At 43.3% G+C, this 21926-nt stretch overlaps 1 protein-coding gene across 2 annotated transcripts in view; it reads right to left on the bottom strand.

Annotated features, from left to right (window-relative positions):
- Positions 1–21926, bottom strand: part of LOC126562467 (cAMP-dependent protein kinase type II regulatory subunit) — a 32431-nt gene that overhangs the window by 5543 nt on the left and 4962 nt on the right. For both annotated transcript variants that reach the window (XM_050218979.1, XM_050218980.1), the window contains exon 2: positions 14976–15209. In XM_050218979.1, the coding sequence (XP_050074936.1) occupies positions 14976–15189 (214 nt within the window). In that variant the 5' untranslated portion in view covers positions 15190–15209. The remainder of the gene's footprint in view (positions 1–14975; positions 15210–21926) is intronic.

The raw sequence follows: 21926 nt of genomic DNA, 5'->3' as shown, positions 1-21926 counted from the left end.
ATCGAGCAGGGCACTTTATCTAAATTTAAAATCTGCTAACCGCTCAAAATGCAAAGCAATTAAAGCAAATCAGTGCCGCCGACGTGCGACGTCAAGGTAGAAGTGTTCGTGTCAAACCCAATCCAACCGACCGGGGCGGAGGTTGGACGTACGGCAGCGAGTCGCTGGTCGATGATGCGCGATGTAATACATAACGGATGCAGATGCAACATGTGCAAACGCGCTCGGTGTGAGATCGCTGGACGTAGACAGGCACACAATCACACAATCACCCATACCCATATGATTGTGTTGGTTGTGTTGGCTCGAGCGTCGAGGGGTGATAATTGAAATGTTGGTACTAATTCAAGTGAATGAACGTAATTTCTAACCACCACCCACAGTCGTGTATTGGTTGCAGTTTGCTGCATCTATTTAGTTTCCCACGCTTGTACGTGGCGAATACTCGTACAGCTACCGCTAATGAGGCGTATGCCTATGTTTAACTGTACCTCACACATATCACAAGCTTATCTAATCAACCCCGAGACACAGGGCGCAAATTTTGCTCCATTCTATTGCCTGTAACCTCGAACGATAGTTGCATTCCATTGGCTGTGTCGATCCACGACCTACACACTCTTCAACCTCCAATTAACTGTACGCATATGTAAGGTTGAGTTATAACGCTCCATTGGTTGAGCATATTACGCGCTTCGAACAGGATATTCTCCGGAATCTCCGAACCGCTCATCGCCGACGAAACCTCTACCGTGCTTGGGCATGATTGCCCACTAGCGACAGGATTCCATAATTAATCCCAGCGTAAATGTAGCCGTAGGAGCAACGAAACAGATCGGTTCAATGAGCATCATCTACTCACTCCACACCAACTGAGTATCATAGTGCGATGTTCTACATACAGCTTGTGCATTTTGTGAGACTACATTTATTGTTACAACGCAATTTATCAACTTTTATACGAACAAAGTAACATAATGATACGAAATAGTCTGTTAATATATCACCAAACACGATAGGCACATCCTAACTAAAACAAATCGTTAATTAAAAGTTTGTCGCGATTTACGCAATGATTTCCCTTTTTTTGATAAGTTAAATCAACAATCATTACTAGAAAACAATGGTCCAGTGTATTACCATTCGATCGTTATCAATCTTCCTGAGCAAATACAATTATCGTTCCAAAGCAGCTATCTGATACACTTGACAAGATGCCACCCCCTTCTTATGGGTAGAGAGCGCCTCTTTCCGCGCGACTCGCTTATCAATATTTACACACTGTCACAACCTTATCAAATATCGTATAATTTTTTCCCCATCCCCTAACACTTGGTTCATTTTCGATCGTTTCACTAGTCGGAAGCAACAGGTCGGATAAAAATTGGCTGCTAGTTACAACATCCCGTGTCACAGCACCACCGCTTGCCGTTTTCTTCCATGTTCCGGTAGTGCAAAGACAGCCAAAAGTACATGTCGAGCGAGCGCGCGCGCGCCCGTTATCACAAATATTTACCATAATAAAAGTGGTTGTTGGTGGTGTTCAACTGCTGATAACATCGGCCATTGCGCGCCCCCCCCCCCCCCCCCTGATAGCGGGGCGACAAGTCGAAACAACGACATTGTAAAGTGGAAAACCACACCCGCACGTACGACGAGCAGCGCTTGCTGTCAGTGGAACTGCGAGCTATCAGTCTCAATAAGTCTGAAAATACCACCAGATAACATTGTCACAGTGCTTCTAATTCGACGTACTTATGCCTAATGTTGCAAATTCAATTGCTTGAAAGACATAATGCTGAAGATAGCCTCAGCAGCCCCCGGTTTGTTTGAGTTTTAAATCGAAACGAACGGGAGAAAAGCACAGGAATTGCCGAAATTATCCATCTAATTAAAACCATTCCATCAGATCCTGATTTCTTATTACGACCACTAATGTAATCTCCGGTTGTTGGGCTTTAATTGTCGAGAAAATGGTCCATCAAGCGGTGTACATGATTGCTGCACTTATCCCATAATTATTCCATCGAAAGATGCGGCACCAAGCCCAGTTTGCTTACCGTTTACGGACGACAGCACGTCGTAGTTTTGTGTCTGTACGGACATGTTGCTTTCTAGTGCAGGGGTGCTTATATCCTTTTACCCGAGCCGAGTGTAAGTTGTGCGTTGTGTGCTGCTAATCTGACGGTGCCGAAAGTACTCCACAGTTAACACAGGAAAACACATCCAAACACACGGCAAAAAATACAGATTTTTTAAATGTGAAGAGCTTAACACTAGATTCAAACGAATGTGAAGATAATATGTCAACTATGGATGCTTAATCATGATCTTATCTTAACGTTTAATAGTGCGCAAACGTACATCAGTATTAAAATGATTCTAATAAAAAAAAACGATTCACAATATTTCTTTTCATTCAAGAAGGACGGTTTACTGGACTTAATTTTCTATACAGTAAATGTTTTAAGCAGCTACTACAGTATGACTTTTATAACAACACAGCAGAAGCCACAGTAACTTTATAGATTTTTGTGCGATAATTTTGAAACATAAAATTTGACTGTGCGATAATTTCAACAAGTCTGATCTCACCTCGAGATTTCTTTCGAAAAATCCGCCCAAACACTTTCCAGTGTTTTCGATCCATTTAACATTTGTGATTAATTCCTCATTCTTTAATAATTACTTTTAACGATTTCCGGGGCCATTTTCGACGCACAAAAAAAAATTAAATAGGCGCACCTCAAAAATGGGCCAAATTTATTCAATCAAACATTTTACACATTCAACATATGTAGCAAACATGTCACCTGCCGTGTTAAATAATATGCACTAAACATCACTTCTACTCAGACTATTACTACTGCACTACAGCTTAAGGTAAACACCTCTGTACAGCTGCACATTCGATAAAACACTAACAAGTCATCTGTCCACTGCAATGACACCATTCTTCCTACGACACAATGCATTCAGGATTGAGTTCACTTTGCTAAAAGAGCACAATTCAAATAAAGCAACTGCCGGGCCCGAAACGCATTTGCCATGTTTCATTGTGCAAAAAGAAAAAAAAGAAACCTGTTTCACCAAACCTTACGAACTCCCTGCCTTTTAAAGGTCCGCCTACATACATATTGACAGGGGGGCAGACTAAACACCATATTCACAACGAATTGAATAATGAAACAAACACACACACACACACATCACTCTTTCTGCCCAACTGGCCGGAACGCAACCAGTCCGCGATCGGGCGTACGATGCAGGGCCTCACTCAGCTCTCCGTAGCCCACGTGTTGCACAGTTTTACTGGTTCGGGTCGATCGGATGTCAACCATTTTTCGTACGTCTACCACGATGTGTTTCACTGTCATTTCGTACCGGACCGGAGGATGATTGAAAAGCTTGATCTGCACGAACCCCAAATCAACCGTACAGACCATTAACGAATCTTTCGATTGAACGATGATGCCCATATACGCCTGCACAGACCCATGCAAACCGAAAACAGCCAAACCCCGTTGGTCGGACGACGTTCCTGAAACCTTTCTGTATGACCGATCACTGCAAGCTCCTTCGTGCGACTGACCACACGGTACTCAAAGAAGTCGATCTTTTCCGAACGATTCGGACCAAACCCGGCACACCCCCCCGAGGTTAGCAGAGAGCTGCGGGGGAAACTTCTGCCGACAAGGAGTGTGTTGCGTCCTGCAATGGAACGACGTGTGGAGTCGGTAATTGCTGCTGGACGGAATGAAGTAAACACGCTATACGGCACCACATCCGAGGCCATCGTCGGCAGGCGGTACGGCAATGTAGTACAGAAATCAATATCTGACTCCCTTGCCCGGCGAAATGCTCTTCAGGATCTCCCGCTCGGAGTCTGGGAAAGATAGCAAAACCATCGTCCTTGTCCACTTGGAGCTCTGGCGAGTGGAGAAAAAAAAAGTTCCCTGCCTGTTGCTTCGACCCGGTCAAAGGGATACGGTCACTGGAGTGAAAAATCCTGTCCGAGCGAAGTGAACAAATAAATAAATAAAGCAACTACAAAAAATGAAACAAACGCCCCAGTCGCTTGCAACGAGTGAGACATGGGGAAAATATTAAACTCTTCGGTTCGTTTCACTTTTACCCGACAGGCATCCTCATCAGTCATCCTTTGCTTGGTGGGTGTCTACACTCTGCGTGCTTTTCAAAAGCTACAGTTTTCAACAAGCACCCCTACCACCAGGTTCCAATGAGCGAGGAAGCCAACAAGAGCAGACATTATACATACTCCTGTGCTAGATACTACACCAACATGGCTCGATGTAAATCTATGCTTACATGGTTCATTGCTACTGCGAATGGGAGGGAAATACATAGTACCTTCAGACCACTTTCCCGCGAACGGTGACAGATATCTATCTCGACTGTAAGATATAATACCACCGAGAAACCAAAATACGTTCACGGTGCTTGCCACCCTTCAAGCCATGAATACGCACGGGGTAAACCTTTATTTCCTTTAATACTGAACGCTCCTCATAATATCCTTTTAAGTTGCTTCAGCTTCGTTTCGATCGAAATCGTACTGAAGAAGATTATTCAAGCATGCTATCACAGGCCTGCATGCCACAGGTATCTGCGACCAGGACCGCATTACACTGTTATATTCCGTTGACCTTCACCATGTAACAAATGCGACAAGGTGTACGCTTTAACGCTTCTATTTTTTATCATAATCTCACCAACCCAACCAGCGTTCACGTTGGTTGCATCACTGCGTACCTAAGTACTATTAAACCAATCTACGCTGCCTGATAGCCGCGGCCGAACATCTACGGCACTATTAATAGGTCACAAGAAGACACATAAACTCCAATTATGACAACAGTCATTTTTTCGCCTCTCTACTCCAAAAAACACGCAACTAGAAGGGACAAAAAGAATAAATGGCAACCTACCAACCACACTGGACCGGGCGGCCGCTCATTTCGGGTCCCTCCCGGTTGCCATCTTTAAATTGCTTTTATGTGCTCGTTTGAAGTACAGCCGGACCGATGTCGTGGGCAGTGCGCGAGCTACACTCGCGAGCGCCCATTTTGGAGGTAATTAAACTTTCTACTTTGGCGATATACTCGTCCGTCGCTTCAGTGCAGCCAAATTTGAGGCCAACTTTTTGCGTAGTCGGACATGTAGTCGGAAACTGTTCATCAAAGCGTTCCGATACAAGCGTTTGCCGTCCGGCAGCAGGATATCGGAAGTTGTGAGCATTAGGAAGGTCCTTCAACAACTGAACGTTGCTGTCCAGTAGAAATATAAAACTCGACGCAATACTTCAAACTTATCCACAGAGCTTATAACTGAGGGTAAAGTTAATTTTGGGTAGAAAATTTACATTTACATTCACTGTAATAAATAAACTTTTCCTATATTTCGAGCAATGAAGACGCAAACGTAAGGCAACATGAACCGTAATCTATAATCCGGATAAGAATACCGACGTAGATACAAAACTAGGAAGTCATCGTGACTAGTCATCGTTTCCCAAAAGGCAAATACACATTTGTCGCTTCTTCTACATCCTCATATCAGCACAGACATATCTTCAACAGCATGACAAACAATCTTCGATATATTTCATCCCTCGCAATCAGTTCCGCTTGCGTTCAATATGCAACAAGTAGACCTTTGACTTTGCAACAAACATCATTTGCTTTGCGCACAGCTTCCCGCTTCTCTAATCATCAATCATTATGGACTCTCTCGTCGCATTATGAAAAACGGGAGGCTCCATTCGGCTGCTGCTTCATTTTTCGACCGACCGTTTCTAAATCAATACCGAACGCTGAGTAGAAGCAACAATTTTTCCTTGACTTTTTCGTCCAATTTTCGTGTCTATCAGCAAGGCTTCCGATAATGTATTTTGCGCAAACGAATAGCCAGAAGGAAGCAACAAAAAATGCTCTCATGAAACATAATTTGCACGAAGCACGAGGAAGGAAATAATAAAAAGAAAAAAACACTGAACCAAATCTCTGAATAAATAAGCATCAGCAGCTGTGAAAAGACGGTGGAAGTGTCGAGAGCATTCGGCAATGGATTATGTAACTGTCTCCGGTTGAAAATATATGTTATCACACCTTCATGATAGATTCTTTCAACTCGCAAAGAACGCTGTTTCCCCCTTTTTCACGCACAAACTCGCCATCCACCGGGAGCAGCTGGGAAGGAAATAGCATTCATCCACGCATAAATCCTGCTTCATATCAAATCAAACTCAATCGCTTGATTTGAAAAACCATCCCACCGTGCTATGTTTGCCGGTAGGTAGCCATCGCTTGGTATTGGATAGCAAATACACACATTGAGTGTATGAAATATTCAACCACTCTTCTACACTGAATTACAGCCTTCCAAACAGTGTGATGTGCCTCTGTCGAGGGGAGATTCGTGTGCTATACGAATCTTTTATGTGCTTCAAAACGACTCATAAAAACGGACGCTTTCCCAAAAATAACTTATTGAAATTACCTAACAAAAGACGAAGAATATTTTTTTATAAAGAAACAAAACAAAAAAGGGTTAGAAATAAATCCATAAAATTGATCCAATTCACACACATTGAAGTTTGAATGTGTAAGAGAGCCGTCCAAGTTGTACATTTCTTAAGACTACAAAGTTTTAGCAACCAAATCATCCAAAAATCATCCAAAATAGTTACGGAAGCCGGTGCGATTGATATGGAAAATGTATATTATGTAGTTTAAGAGTTGAAAATGTTAACAAACTTTTTTACGTTAATATTTTATAATAAAAAGCAACAATAATTAACACACGTTGCTATTTTGATAATACTTGCAATACATAATATTCACAAAAACATATACAGGGCGTTCGGGGTAATTTTGACAGTTACATTTTTGTTTATAACTCGTGATGGAGTTGGCATAGGAAAACAAGCAATTCGTCATTCGACAGCGCACACTTTTGTGTACGGAACAAGCAGCGAAAACATCCCGTGATAAAAAATGCCAAAAAAGACTACATTGTGGAGGCGGATCACATACATCATGATGATCCGCGCCGGACGCGACAACCGCCGACACGGTTAACACCCAGAACAACCGGTGGCTGGCTTACTGCCCGGCGGACGTGCCACGGGTGCCGCAAACCAAGTTCCCCCAGACGGTGATGGTGTTTTCCTGCGTGCCATCGGAAGGGGACGTGATGCCGCCCCACTTTTTCGTGCAGGGGCTGAGGCTGAACGCGGACGGGTACATTTCCATGCTGGACACCGTCGTAAAGCCTTGGATCGCGAGAGTGGCCAACGGCAGACCGTACGTGTTCCAGCAGGATTCCGCTTCGTGCCATACAGCCTCCAAAACGATAAAGTGCCAGACAGAACCTCAAGCAACACCGAGGCGGAGCTCAGGTCCGTTTTCGCGGCCCTATCCCGCGAAACTGTCGCCAGGGCTTGTTTCCGGTTCCGGAGACGGGTGGAGGACATAATAGAAGCCGAGGGCGGATATTTTGAATAAAATGAATAAGCTCGAATATTAGCATGTTTTTGGGATGCGGATTTTTAATTTTTGTCGTTCGTTGGTAAAAACCAAATATTTTTTAATGTATCACCATTTGAATTCAATTTTCATTTGGTTTTCGCGCGCAGAAACTAGGTAATTATTGTAAAAAAGTTTGTTTACATTTTCGACTCTTCAACCGGCTAGTATACATTTTCCATATCAATCGCACCGGCTTCCATAACCATTTTGGATGATTTTGTATCTATTTCTGCTGATTCGCTAAAATATTTGGGGTTTCTATATCTGTGGTCGAGGATTTTTTTGGCCCGCCGCACATTATCTTTTCCATTTCCCTGTGTCTGTTACCTACTGAACAGTTAAAGTATTTTGTAATCCATCGCCAGAAGCAATAAATCGTCCAGCTAATTTGTAGTCTTTTCCTATCATCGACGGGGACTGGGACAAATTGTTCCGAAAGATGTGTTTGATTACAATCTACATACGCGCGCCTTCTGGTGACACGATCGCCGCCAAGCGCAGGTTGCATGCATGATCTTGATGTTGTGACATGCTCAGACACAGTGCCCATCGTACGAGAAAGACTGCGACTACCACACCGATGCATATTGTGCCCTCGCGCTCGGTCAATCCCAATTTAAACAACAACGTTTAAAACCGGACTTGGTGCACTCGACGACTCTCCCCCCCTTTTCAACGCATATCCGTCCGTTGGTAGTTGGTTGCTTGCTTGCTCGATGTCATACCCGTGCAAGCGCATTCGCAAGATATACCAGTGGCGCGATGTAATGAGGACTCGACACCAAACCGGTACCGAGGCTCTCGGTTCGCGAAATTATAAATTCACCCCGTCTGCCCGGTTGAACAGCTTTTGCATCGGTCGCATGACCAAATCAGGCCACACGCACAAGAATTACGCGACGCAAACAACGACCGCACGGTTTAGCTCGTAAGGGTCGTGTGACCTAAACGAAAAGCAACTATCTTTGCTAGCAGATCGCAACATTTCTGCAGAGTTCTGATGACAACAATATAGAAGGAACCACAAAATAAGAACATAATTAATCAAGTCAAGTCAAGAAATAAGCATGCACATGTTGTGCTTTCTTGGATAAGTCCACTTTGGAGAATACATTCCCCCAACTAAGCGTTAAAGCAATTGCTTTTTGGGAAAATAATTCCTATAATACGTTAGACACTAATTAGCAAAGTTCTGCAGCATATTTTAAAAAAAGAATACAATATTTACAACGCAACACACTACAAACATGATGTCTTGATTATTCAACAATTTTATCGCGCCAGCTTGCGTTGCATGCTCTCCTGCAGTGGACGACGGGCAACTTTTACCATCGATGGCGCTAGCAATATCAACGGAAAACGGATAGATTCATCAATCTTCATCACCAGCATCATTAGCCGTAACCTTCCTCGTACCCTTTTCGAAGACAGTTTTTTCACCGTCGTTGTTTGGTTGCAATGCACCTCCAACCTGAGCTTTTGCGGGAATCCATTTATTGCTATCGAATCAAGTAGATCAAACAGCGTACACGTTAGCTTTGCACGGCTGGCTCACTGGTACGCGTCCTGAATGTACATGGGCACGTGTAGATGCAGCAACTAGCCAGCAAATAGAAGTGATTAAGCAAGTAATATATCACTACTCCGCAATCCTGATCGAGGGCGAGACCGATGCATCGATGGTGCAACTTAGCGAGGACGTGCATCGAGCACCGCACGGCAACTTGAGAAAAACGTGCGATGCATATCAACGACGCACGCACTATTGGCTCCACATGATTCAGATTCTAGTCCCAAGACTCAGCAGCTGCCTGAGCATGATTATCGCATAATGGTAGTGTTGCCATTGAACACCTCAACACAAGCAAACAAAACTGTGGGTGTTTTGAGTTCGAATCTAGAGAATTATTGCTAATTAATTAAGCTACTTCGACAGAGAACGATGAATAGACGTGCAAAGCCCACTTCACTGTAAATAACTTTTTCTAATACAATCAAGTTTTATGATCCTCCCCGCCCCCTCCCTCCCACACACACACACAAAGGTCGTAGGTTTACACGCTGGTGACGCAAAAAGCAAAATCACTGCCGTAAAATCGAATAATAGAATCAGATAGAGTCTGTCTCGCGGCAAAGCAAAGCGCACACTTTTAAATTTAGCTCCTCCGGTACTTTGCCGTAGCAATTGAGATTGGTTCAAGGATATAGGGCAGCCACGGGTCCCCCGTGCTTCAGGCCAATTGACAACTAACGACATCTTCATGCCGAACATGGCTGCGTGCCTAAAGAACCCCGGAGAGTTCTCAGCTCACCAATAATAACACTAATTGCCCTATACCCACAACCTGCCCCGCCCCGTTGGAGCCCTTCCGCGGCCACGTTCAATGGTTGCGTTTTCCACTGATTGTGTTTATCTATTCTTAATTGAATATTTTAGCGAAACAGAACGATTGTGCGCGAAACTAGGCAATTGATTGGGACGTTGCTTCGCTTGGCGACCGTCTGGTTGATGCGACAGAGAGGACGCACTGAGAGACGCCATCCAACTGCCGCTCCCGATAGATCACACTAACATCCTAATCGACATGCGAGGAACACTTAAGCTCGTAGTGTTTACAGAGCTCCACGGGCATGGCAAAGGGCGGCAATGGAACGAGCAAAATCAATCGATGAAAATGAAGTTATTTTTCATTTAGTTCTAGTCCAATCCGGTCCACGAATTGAGGCTGCAGTCTGAAAACAAATTGACGTATATCGGGCGCCCTTGGCATTTGGCGGACATAACTAGGACTTCAATGATCGATGCTAATTTGTTTTAAACATATCGGAAAGCCGTATATCATGGTTATGTTTGAATCATATGGAATCTTCGGACTCAATACTCTAACACAGGGGTCTCCAAACTTCTTTGAGTGGAATAGCCGCAGCTGGGGGCCATCATCTGCAAAAATAATATTGCATTAAATTTGGATGGTGAGGGAAGGGAGGGGATGGGTCGGAGGGGGTGGTGTCGGATGTGGTTGTTTGAGAAAATAATTATAATTTTAAATAATGAAAAAGCTGGTTTGAAACTTTTTTATAAAATTGGTTCAATGCAAAATTATACTACAATATTTGTTGTTCATTCTTGTCTTTATAGTTCTTTATTTTGCATTGCCACTGTGTTTCACATTGTCTTTATTTCTTAAACGTTTTAGTTGAATTCAATTTGTACTTTTCTGTATTAATCATTTGAAACTAATGCGAATGATGGCATCGCTTCTTGGATGCTTTAATTGCGGATAATTCGGGTTTCAAATTTGACGTTCCTATCGTAAGTGTAGATTCCATGTGTTTGTCCATTAAGTAGGATCTCAAACTATTCTTTACGTATTTCATTCGAGAAAATGTTTGTTCGCACTTAATATGTTGTTCCTAACAGTGAAATGTACTGACATGCAAAATTCCTCATGTTTGGAAAATCATTTTTCGGCAAAAATGTGTATAAATCAATTAGTCCTTCTTTGAATTTATCTTTCAGGTTATCATCCGCTTCAATTTCGATCAACTCCAACTGCAATTCATTGGGACGATCCAAAACAACTGCTTCGAATGGATTTTGAAAAAAATCTAATTTCTGAAGCCGTTTCGTCTACTTCAGAAAACTTTTCACTGAACTGCTTTTGCAGGTTAGTTATTAAATCAAATGCATAATCAACTGGCTATTCTGCCTTTGCTTGTTTTTTAAATTTTTGACACTCTGGAAAATGTGTTAAGCTTATTATCTGTAGCTGTTGTAAAAATAACCTGAGTTTTAGTCTGAATGCCTTAATATGAGTGTACAAGTCGGAAATAAGATTGTCCTGTCCTTGAAGTTTAAGATCCAGCAAATTCAAGTGAGTTGTTATGTCTGCTGCAAATGCCAATTTCCATAGCCAGTTTTCATCTCGTAGCAACGGTTCTGGTTTGCCCTTTGTTTCTAAAAATTTCGTAACATCCTTTCTTAAATCAAGCATTCTTGTGAAAAGTTTTCCACCATCGTACTGCTGTGTTATAAGGCATAATCTGGATAATCTGGTTCATTGTCTTTCAACAAGCTTCTAAACTGTCTATGATTCGGACCGTGTGTTCGAATGAAATTCACTATTTTAACTACGGGATGAAGTACACAGCTAATATCTAAATATTTAGCGCACAACGCAAAAGTTTTAACGCAGCTTGGCGAAAATATCCACGGGTCTGGCTGGATTCCCATAAATCGGGAGTGAATAGTTGACTTAATGCGCAAACTGTGTAGCTATTTCGTTTATGCTAATAGAGCGTATATGTTTCACCACCTCAAGCAAGTGAGTGATGATATCAACTTGAGTTGAAAACTTTCCTGGACTGAAATTACTTTTTTTGTATTGTACAAAGTACGAGACAAATCATCAGAAAGGGATCTCTGAGACAATGTGTGTGTATTGCTGAAAACTGTTACTGTTATTAACAAAATCATCGTTAAAAATCGAAATCGAAAGTTTTGCGGGCCGCATGGAATTATTAGTTTGGAGACCCCTGGATTAAATCATTCATCGTTCGGTAGATAATAGGCCTGATTGTGAAATGCAAACGTCTTCTCAAACGTCACATAATTGTCACTTTGGTATTATAACTTTCCGTTTGGCTATCCGTTTGGCAAAATCAGACGTTTAAAAGTCGATGACAGGTCTTTGCCAAACGGAAAGTAAAAAAATTGAATTGCCTGAGCAAAACGGAAACGCGCGTTAGACCAAAAGTTTTCCGTCAGTCAAGTGCAACGGAAAGTATAGTATGTTATGACAATCATTTTGAAGTCGTTTTAGGGATTCTATTTGGTGGTTTGCAGGAATTATTCTGAAGCAAGAACCACGAAAGTCCGTCACGAAAAAATGTCCACCACAAAAAGTGTTAGTTACTTCGTGAACTCTTTATTTCGCTCTCTTTTACAAAAATCCTGCTCTGGTGGCCTCTGCCCTACGTTGTGTTTTTGGTACTGAAACTGTTTCTTCTTCGCGCAACGTGACGTTTGCTCAGTTCGAATATCGAAACGTCAAACCTCTTCGAAAAAAAAACCAACGGTAGTTTAAATACCAACAAAAAGTATATCACAAAACCAAACTAATTAATTAATTACTGATTCTTTTCTAAAATTAGCATTTAAAGATAGGTATAACTCGATTGAAACCAACTGTGAATATATGAACTGAGCGACCTGTTCCTGTATGAATGTATGCAAAAAGTCGACGAAACATTCGTTGACTCTAACGAATGACCATAATACAAATTTAATTTCCATTTCGTTAGAGTCTTTCCGTCGGAGAGTTTTCCGTTTGGCTTTGGCAAACAGGCCTAATATGTAGGTCTTGGGCATCAGGGCTTCCTCCGATCCATTTCCAGACCGATCTTTTCATATTCTCACTTCTCACTAATCGCCTTCTTGGCTTTATCTGATCAAAATTTTTATACAAATATTTGATATTATGTTTCGCAATGGTAGTGAATGAGCTATTACCTAAAATTTAGATGAAAATTGAGAGGAATAGTCGCAGCTGAGGGAAAATCTATCGAAAGCTTGGCGGGCATATAACACATCACATTCGATAAAAATTAAGCGTTCTAGCACTGTACTAAAAACTCGTTCAAGAAGGTACGCTTCTATAGCACCAATTGTCTGCTTGAGTGGCAGAATGAGCTTATGAACCAATCGATCAACACAAATATAACTCGCCAGTAAGATAAGGCAGCTGATTCAGTAAAGACTTCTTCACTCCCGGAACGTACGCACTTCTGTTTGTGCATAAACCTTTCCCTCTACTTCTGAGTACGGTTTCATACTCCCGCCTGCTGAACAAATACTTTAAGGGGGAGTTAAGCAATGGAAATGTAAGCGAAGAGGCCTATGAATGATGCCATTGTATCCGGAGTAGCTTGCGATCCAACCGGTGTAACATTGAAACAATATGAACGGCAAACATGGTGAGCCTCTGCAAGTAAGACGCGTTTGATGTACGTACTCTAAAGCAGATACTAAACAGTAAGAGCATTTTACACGAAGGAAGGACGAGTTGTGCTTGTTTTACATCAACACCCGCCGCCAATCCCCATCTCACACAATCGTCTGCTTACTAACATATGAACAGGATTGCCAAAACCAGTCAAAATTAAACCATTCCCATCCTAACACTCGCAACGGCCAACTGGTTTCATTCCCAAGACGACACGAAACCCGGCAGTAAAGACACGATGCAATAAATTGCAAAATGAATACTTTGTGTAACACCACCAGGATAGGCATACAGGTCGTGTTGTGTTCTTATCTTACAACGCATTGTGCGCTGTAAGATCCGCAAAACCCAGGGTGTAAACAATCATTCACGAACATATGGTTCCACGCGCGAACGTATAATATCGTGACGCATGTATGCGGGACCATTGGACCCACTCCTAGCTCCCTGTTCTCACGCCAAGCAAGACCAAGCAACCTACCACCACATGGGGGCATGCCGACGTGCACGGTGGTGCGAACGTCTTCACCGGCCGCATCTTTTGACGTGCGCGAACGGCGATGGAGATTAACCTGAAGACCTTACATACGAACGTGGATGCGCGAAACGTGCAAATGTTACGAAGAGACCTTAGGAAAACGTCGGAAATGTATGCAGAAAATAGGAAAAATTTCGATGCGTACATTGTTCTAGCCAATGACGCTCTTTTCGTAGTTTTGCTTTTCCCAGTTTTCCTACCACCAACCAATTCGTCTGCTATCAGCGTCAAACCGCTCTTCAGGCTTTTACGAAAGTGGTGATTTTCACATCTCACCAGCCCGACGGCGTATTCTTATAAACAATTTATTATTCTCCCTTTGCGTCGTAGGTTTCTATACGAAAAACAAAAAATCAATAATTTTACCAAATCTTCTATTAAAAAACCCAAAAAAAAAACGCACCCACACATGGGCAAACGTCCATTCGTGGGGGAGAGTGTGAAGCGAATATAGGGCATAATCATGTTTTGGGATATCCTTGAAAAGCAGGACAGCCTAGAGCCGGCCGAAGTCGTTGTGGCACTGTTGGCTAGAAGCGTGCCAAATTGGATAGAAAGCTGGCAGCGAACACTTGCCAACTAAACGAACCAACACATGGATACCAACAAACAGACAAACACACACACACACGCAGAGACACACAACACGGTGAAAATTTTCATTTCCATCAACGTGAATATTGGCCGCGGTAGAGCGCATGCTTTAGAACACGGCACTACCGCTCATTTCGCTTAATACTGAAAACAGTTGCATTACATTTTAAAGCCTCGTCGTGAATGAAAATAACGTCGCGAATGGTACTCGTTATCAGCTTGCAGAAACGCACCACGGCAGGGTTTTAATTAAAGCTCAACAAACGTAAATTACCCAACAACACTTACCTTCGTCGTGTGACATTATGCTCTCGTCCGGCGAGGTTGGTTCGGCTGACGTGATCATCGTTGTTTTGCGGTCTTCCTGCAGCTTTGTGAAGAACGTGACCGCGTAATCGATCACATCGCCCGGCTGCTCGAGCAAATACGCTATCGAGAACTCCAGCAGCACATCCCTTAGCCCGTCGGGTACCTGAATTCGATGCTTCTGTTGACTCGACATAGTTCGTTTGTTCTTGCGTACTGTAGAATGGGACGGGAGAAGAGTAGGTAAAAGCAATCAACGCATTAGAACAATTAAGCCATTTAACTCTGGATGTGTAAAGTGTGAAATTTCCCTCGACTTAACAACCAAGTCAACAGAATCAGTCAAAAACCCTCTCATACGTCTAGCAAATCACGTCCGACATGCAACAGGAAATCACAGTGGAACAATTAAGTAGAAAAGTCATGACACCAGGATTCCATCCTCAACCCTCCCTTGCCCTTGTCCATCGCGCCCTAACAACTAATAATCCCGATTTCGATCTAATCTCCCAGGGCCTTCGATAAAAGACAAACGAGACCCGGTAACGAAACGGCTCTTGTTTCCCTCGGCAACCAAACCTCGAGTCGATTAATTGAGTTTAATTAAATTCGCAATCATGTCCAGAGCGATGCCGAAGAATGGTTATCCGATTTTACTTTGCTACTCTACCTAGAGTCGGATTAAAACCGAACGAGTTGAGATATTTCAGCAAGGGGTCGACTTTATGTAGCGCTAAGTGTCTAAGCAATTGTTTTCTATTAGCAGATGCGATGGTGCACGGTTCAATATTGCAGGATGCTTAGCATACTGCCAAGTTGATTTTACAATCAATTTATTTGATTAGGAAGATTGTTGCTTAGAAACCGCGGATGTTGTCCAATTTGTCGGGGTTTTTAGTTATGTTTCATCGATCGATTTTCGGACAAAGGGATACCTCAAAGAGTGTTTTTAATTCGATTTCATTTAGAAAACCATCAGAAACTACATAATATTATTGCATTCAATTTTCACACGATAACAACACATCGTTGTTGTGAATGTTTTACGAAACTATTACGGCAGATACATAAATTAAAAATAATGTACGTGTTTCTCGATACGTACACCACTGGCGTGGCGTGTTTGAGCAAATTCTACAGCTAAATTGTTTTGCTCTTCTCCAAAGCATTTTCCGGAACGTGTGTTCCTCCACACGCGCGCCTTCGTGCACTGAAACTAGCTTAAAATCACGAAGGCACCATACATCTTGCCGAGGGACGTCTTAGAACCTGGGCTTGAAGCACGTACGAGGCAAAACGACCAAACCGAATGAGTGCACCACTTCTTCTACCATCCCGTCGACGGTATCATTTCTGTACCATGACATCACGAAGCGTTCGATAATCGATACACAGGCCGTTTGAAGAGCGCAAGCACAGAGAAATCACTCGTGTAAAACCAGAGCAGCGAGAAGGTACCATTTAGCCGGTCGGCAGAAGCTGTTAAAACACAGTCAATAACATAGATTCCAACGCTTTATTTCCTACAATTACACTGCCCTCCAACGCGTACCAGCGGCGCCGGCGGTTGGGCCCCATGTTCCACCGGCTCTCGCCATCTCACTCGCCAGCATCAAACTGACCTTCCCTCTGACAAATGCTGCGTGATGCAAAACTCGTAAGCCTCCCGCGCCCGTTTGCCAGTCGAATCGGAAGAATGTTTGCGTAAACAATCGAATTGTTTTATTGCTCGTAGACTATTTATTTTTGCCACCCATCTTTCCCGCTAGCACACACACACACACTGGGTACCGTGTTTCCTTTCATCATTTTGTGATTTGCTGAAAGCCATATCAAACGTTTCCAGTAAATACATTTATTATATATTAAAACTGTCTCAAACTGGCTGATATCCTAAGGTTCTTGCATGATCTCCATTTCAATATACAGCATCCTGCTCAAACACATGACCAATTACTAAGAGAAATCGTGAGTAGGCCAACCCTAAACCAAATGGTAACGACTTGCTTGTCGACGAATCTCTCTAACGTGTTGAATGACAACAGTCACCTGACGTCTACTTGACACGTACGCCAAGCCCACCAACACCACTACAGACAGCGCTAGTACAGCAGCTTAAGTCATCTCCCTGACATTCCGAGTCTCATGCCGAGTCACAGCATTACAGACAAACCAGATGCACCAAAGAGCCGCACAAGGTGTACGAGATGCTTACCTTCACGAGGTAGACAGAGCACAACAGTGGCAGCGCTAAATAGCCAGTGAGTCCGGCTGAGTGAAGCGAATCAGTAGCGAGCGAGTGGAAATGGTATAGCCGCAGATGAACGAGATAAGACACGAGGAGCCAGCACTGAAAAAGCCGTATGCTGTACCCATACACACCTCGAACTGGAGCTCTGGAAGCACATAAAAATTAGGAACCACGCAGTTGAGCCCACTCACAATGAGAGGACTTTCGTGTTGCGTTCGTGAAGCACCATCATCCTTTACTTTGCCGCTGTGCAAATGGGGAATCTACGCATGGTATCATAATTTTAATTCCTTATCGGACGCCATAATGACAACACAGCAACACATGCGAACTAGCATCTGTGTGTATAAGAATCTCGGTCGATGATAAGAGCAAAACGATGCACGTGGTCGTACCGACTCCACTACACGGCACACACTTGTGTCGATCTCACACTCATTACGCTTAACTCTCACCCCCACCTATGCAGCCTTCACCCCTTTCGCGCCCGTTACCCGCGCGCGCCCGCCCCCCTTCTCTTGCTTGTGCTGGTCACATGATGGTCAAAATGGGTTAATTTGGCTTGCACGACACCGTTGTGTTGCCGGTGTGAGATATTCTACCATCCAATAGCGCTTTCCTGCCAAACATGGGTTATGCTTGAAATGGTACAAACCTACCCGTCCAAACGTCCTAACGGCCGGTAGAGGGTTATAATTGCGTCACAAATAAGAACACATTAGCACGTGAGACATGAATGCGTCGTCACGACGGATTTATTTGCAACGGGCAAACCGCGACGTATCGCTCTCCGGCTTCCGCTTAGCGAAAAGGCACCGCTCATTGAGAAACTCTCGTAGACATCTTTCGTTCCTGGCTGGCCTTCGTGCTAAAGCTAGCACAGCATCCCGCACGTTTACATAAGTCCGTCCAACGCTACTGGGAACTGAATCATTTCAAACACCTCGTAGACTAGAGAATTATTTGCTTTCATGCAGCCTGATGGTCTGTAGCTGTATTACTTAACCCATCATGTAACCTATCGGCTAAGGGGGAGTCATTTTTCTAAATGAACTAAACTAAATACTCTCCACGAAACCGTGCTCTTACAGAGAGCATTTGCCAACCGAGTCCAAATCATTTCGATTGTTTATACAAACGCGAAAGTGCGTGGATCAATCCTCATCCAAGCATTTTTTTTTTTTGCTTAATTTTATTTTCTTTACCCATCGAAAAAAAATCGAACGTCTGTACGCGAGGGAGGTTGAAACTATAAATTTACGCATTTTTCTTTTTTTAAAGCTACACTTCCACTCCAGTGCAGCAGATAGCCACCCGTCGATTGTTGATTCTAATTCGTACAAGACGTTCGTGATGAGTTCGATGAAGCTTCTTACCCTGCCGGTGTGAGGAGCTGCTTCTATCGTTTCCAATGATCGGTCTGCACAACATTTGCTGTTGGAGTGAAGCTGTCGGAGTTGGTCTTATGACCGTTTTTAAACTGTTCCATAAATTACCCAAGTTTGTTATTTTCTCTGCACTGTAGGAGTGAGATTTAATATGGTACTACCATTAGCAACTGTTGGGCTTTGTATATTTATCAAATCAACGGAAAATAAAAACAACCTTCCAGTGACCTTCCACACGTAGAACGTTAGTTGCATGGAACACAATATATGAGAGTCTGTTGCTGCGGCAGTTTCAAAACAGATCTTTATAGAATATATGACGAAGGAACTGTCAAGGAACCGACAGCCATACACAGACACAGAGAAGCGTCACACAAATTCTGAAAAAACACAGCGTGAAAATTGGTGAGTGGAATCGCTTCCGGTTAATTGCATTTTATAACAGTTTTTCTTTACATTATCATACTGTGACACATCCACAGCAAAACTTATGCTTCGCTGGCAGGCTTTTCAACAGTAGACAGTAAGTTCGTGAGACTCACGACAAATGCTTGCAAACGCGAAACAGCACTTCACGTTGGTAGAAAGTACTTAAAACTCGTGAGATAACGGTCGCGCCAGCAATACTCATGTCGCAACTTCTACTCCATAACAGGGCCCTCAACCCCCTCGATAGCCCCCTGTACCCATCCTACCTTTCTTTGCGCTTGCTTGCCATGTAGAGCACTTCAAGATCGTTTACCACAATGACAACAATGTAAGGAAGCTTGATGCTTGGGATCGGTGTCGTAAATTTCGCGACCTTCCTAAATTTTCATTATTTACCAGCAGCACAGCACAACCGTGGGTAAGCATAATGGTGGCTCAACAAAAGAAAACTATCCCATATCGTACAGGAGCCTCCTCCGCACAGTAACGAGGAGGAGTACCTTTTTCCACGGCCCAGAAACATCCCGGAAAAAGGATAGCGCCCAAATTTCCCCTGGCATTTGCGCGTTGGGAAGTAGTTTCGTTTCACCGCTTTCGACCAACCAACCGACCAGAACGTCTTGGAATTTGCTGATGGCAAGTTCTCGACCTCGAACCATTTTGTGTCAGCCGCGCTGGGAGTTCTGGGCGGATGGCTAATAATGAATTTATCATCATGTTCAACGCGTGAGATGCCCTGGACAGTTTGGTTTTGGGTGGGCAACCATTTCTACCTCCCCCCCCCCCCCCCCCCCTGGTCTTTCATATTATTCTTTTCCACCTCTGTGCGAAACGTACATCGCATAAACTGGCGAATTTCATCGCTATTCAATAAATAATGTGCGATATGCGCTATACAGGGTGTTCAATATATTCGAATACACTTTCAAAATGAGCTCCAAAAATGTAAACATAAGATATAATTTTTTGAGTATTTTTTCTTGAAGCCATGTTTATTTAGTATCTTTTTGGATATTTAGTATCATATCAGGAGGGAGCACCCTCCCTTTGTACTTTATCACGAGCTTGAGACGTTTTTCAAACGAATCGCAAACGGCAAGCACCTGTTCGTCCCAGATCTTGGAAATAACGTTCTTGAATTGGTCGACTGTGTTCACTTTATACTCGCTTTGCTTGGCCAGCATGTATGACCTCACAAAGCAATCAAGGGGATTGAGATCCGGGGAATTGGGTGGCCATTATCTAGAGATCCTGAAAAGCCGGAGTCATAACCTTCTCCAGAACCTCGGTTTTGTAGTACGCGGCATTAATTTTGACGTTTTTCTCAATAAAAACCAGTAGAAGCATCCCACGCCTGGATACGGCCCCCCCAAACCATCACCGACGCGGCATTCTGGAACCGTAGGATGTTTATTTGGGACGGAGGGATGCTGGCCAGCGTAGGCGACCACAGTCGATCATTTTTACTATTGTGAGACTACTAAAAAAGGAAGAGTTTCTCATTGGAAAACACAAACTCCTGACCTGCGTGGCGCGAAAGTATTAATTTGCATCTGTCCAGCCTCTACTTCTTTGCAGCTTCCGTTACTCCATGTTGTACTTTACGTTTCTTGTACGGCTTGTACCCTAGGTCCTTCGTTATAATAGTGTGAGTCGTCCCGATTGACACATTCATATCAGCAGCAGTCTTCCTGAGCGAGTGGATCATTTTTCGACGGATCCGCTCCCTCAACACTTTAATGACTGCTGGTGTCCTCGCAGAACGTGGCCGCCCGGATCTTGTACGGTCCTTGGTCGAGTTGATATCCCGGTACCGACGGATGGTAGTATAAATAAAAATCCGCTTTACCCCGTGAGATTTCAACCGCCGGAATATGTCGCTGGGCAGCTTACTTCCCGAAAACAATTTTACTAAAAGATCGCAGTACTTTTCCATCGTGCACAGTGCTTACACACTAAGTGACAGTTAGTCGACACCATATGCAACGGTTAGCCTATACATGATACTAAAGCTGACAAAAATATTAATACACAGAATACACAGAGTGCACAATTACAAATCGATGAAAAGTTGTATTCGAACTTATTGAACACCCTGTATACGATCCCAAGCAAGCAAATTTTACAACTGAGAACATATTTAAATTATTTTGCCTATCTTGCCATCCTTGTCCTTAATGCGTTGTTAGGAATAAGCTTTATCTACAGCGTTCTGTTCAATCGATATTTCGTGTTCGTGTTCTTAATGCAAAATCCATACATCTCCCATCTACCGCCTCCAGGCATGCTTCAATGCGTACAAAACGCTGGACAAGCATCGTTAACAAAATAAGCCAAAAACTACAAAACCATGCCTCAAAACATTGACATGTCGTACCAAGCGCTTAAAACTGTGACAATAAAAACTCTTACACTCGCCATGCTGAAATGTGCAACAGCACATCATGTGCACCAATTTGTTTCCTTCTTCAGAAAGGCTCCAACCACATACCTTAACACCTTCCTTGCCTACCTTTCCCAAGCTCTTTCAGTCCAATTTCAGTGTCTGGTTTGTGTTTGGAAAGATTTTTCTACAACCTGCTGTGCCGAAGGTACGTTTAGCAGCCTCATATATATGTTCGTTCGTCCACAACCACCGGAGCTCACTATCATGATGCCACAACTCTGCTTATGGGCATTACATTGGGCGCGCACAGCAACGCCAACAGCATCCCGCTGCAGAGAGTGAGCCGAGTAACAAGCAGCAACAATACGACGTTTCACGCCACATTGAAGTTATTTTAATTTTTTTTTTTTTTTTGCTTTGAGTTTGTTCTTTACCCGTTGTTTTTAGTGTGCATGCTCACACACGCTCAAGTGGCACTG

The sequence above is a fragment of the Anopheles maculipalpis genome, chromosome 3RL (assembly GCF_943734695.1).
Source record: "Anopheles maculipalpis chromosome 3RL, idAnoMacuDA_375_x, whole genome shotgun sequence".
Taxonomy (NCBI): Eukaryota; Metazoa; Arthropoda; class Insecta; order Diptera; family Culicidae; genus Anopheles; species Anopheles maculipalpis.
The sequence above is the reverse complement of the archived record's forward strand: the minus strand, read 5'-3'. Positions and strand labels throughout refer to the sequence as shown.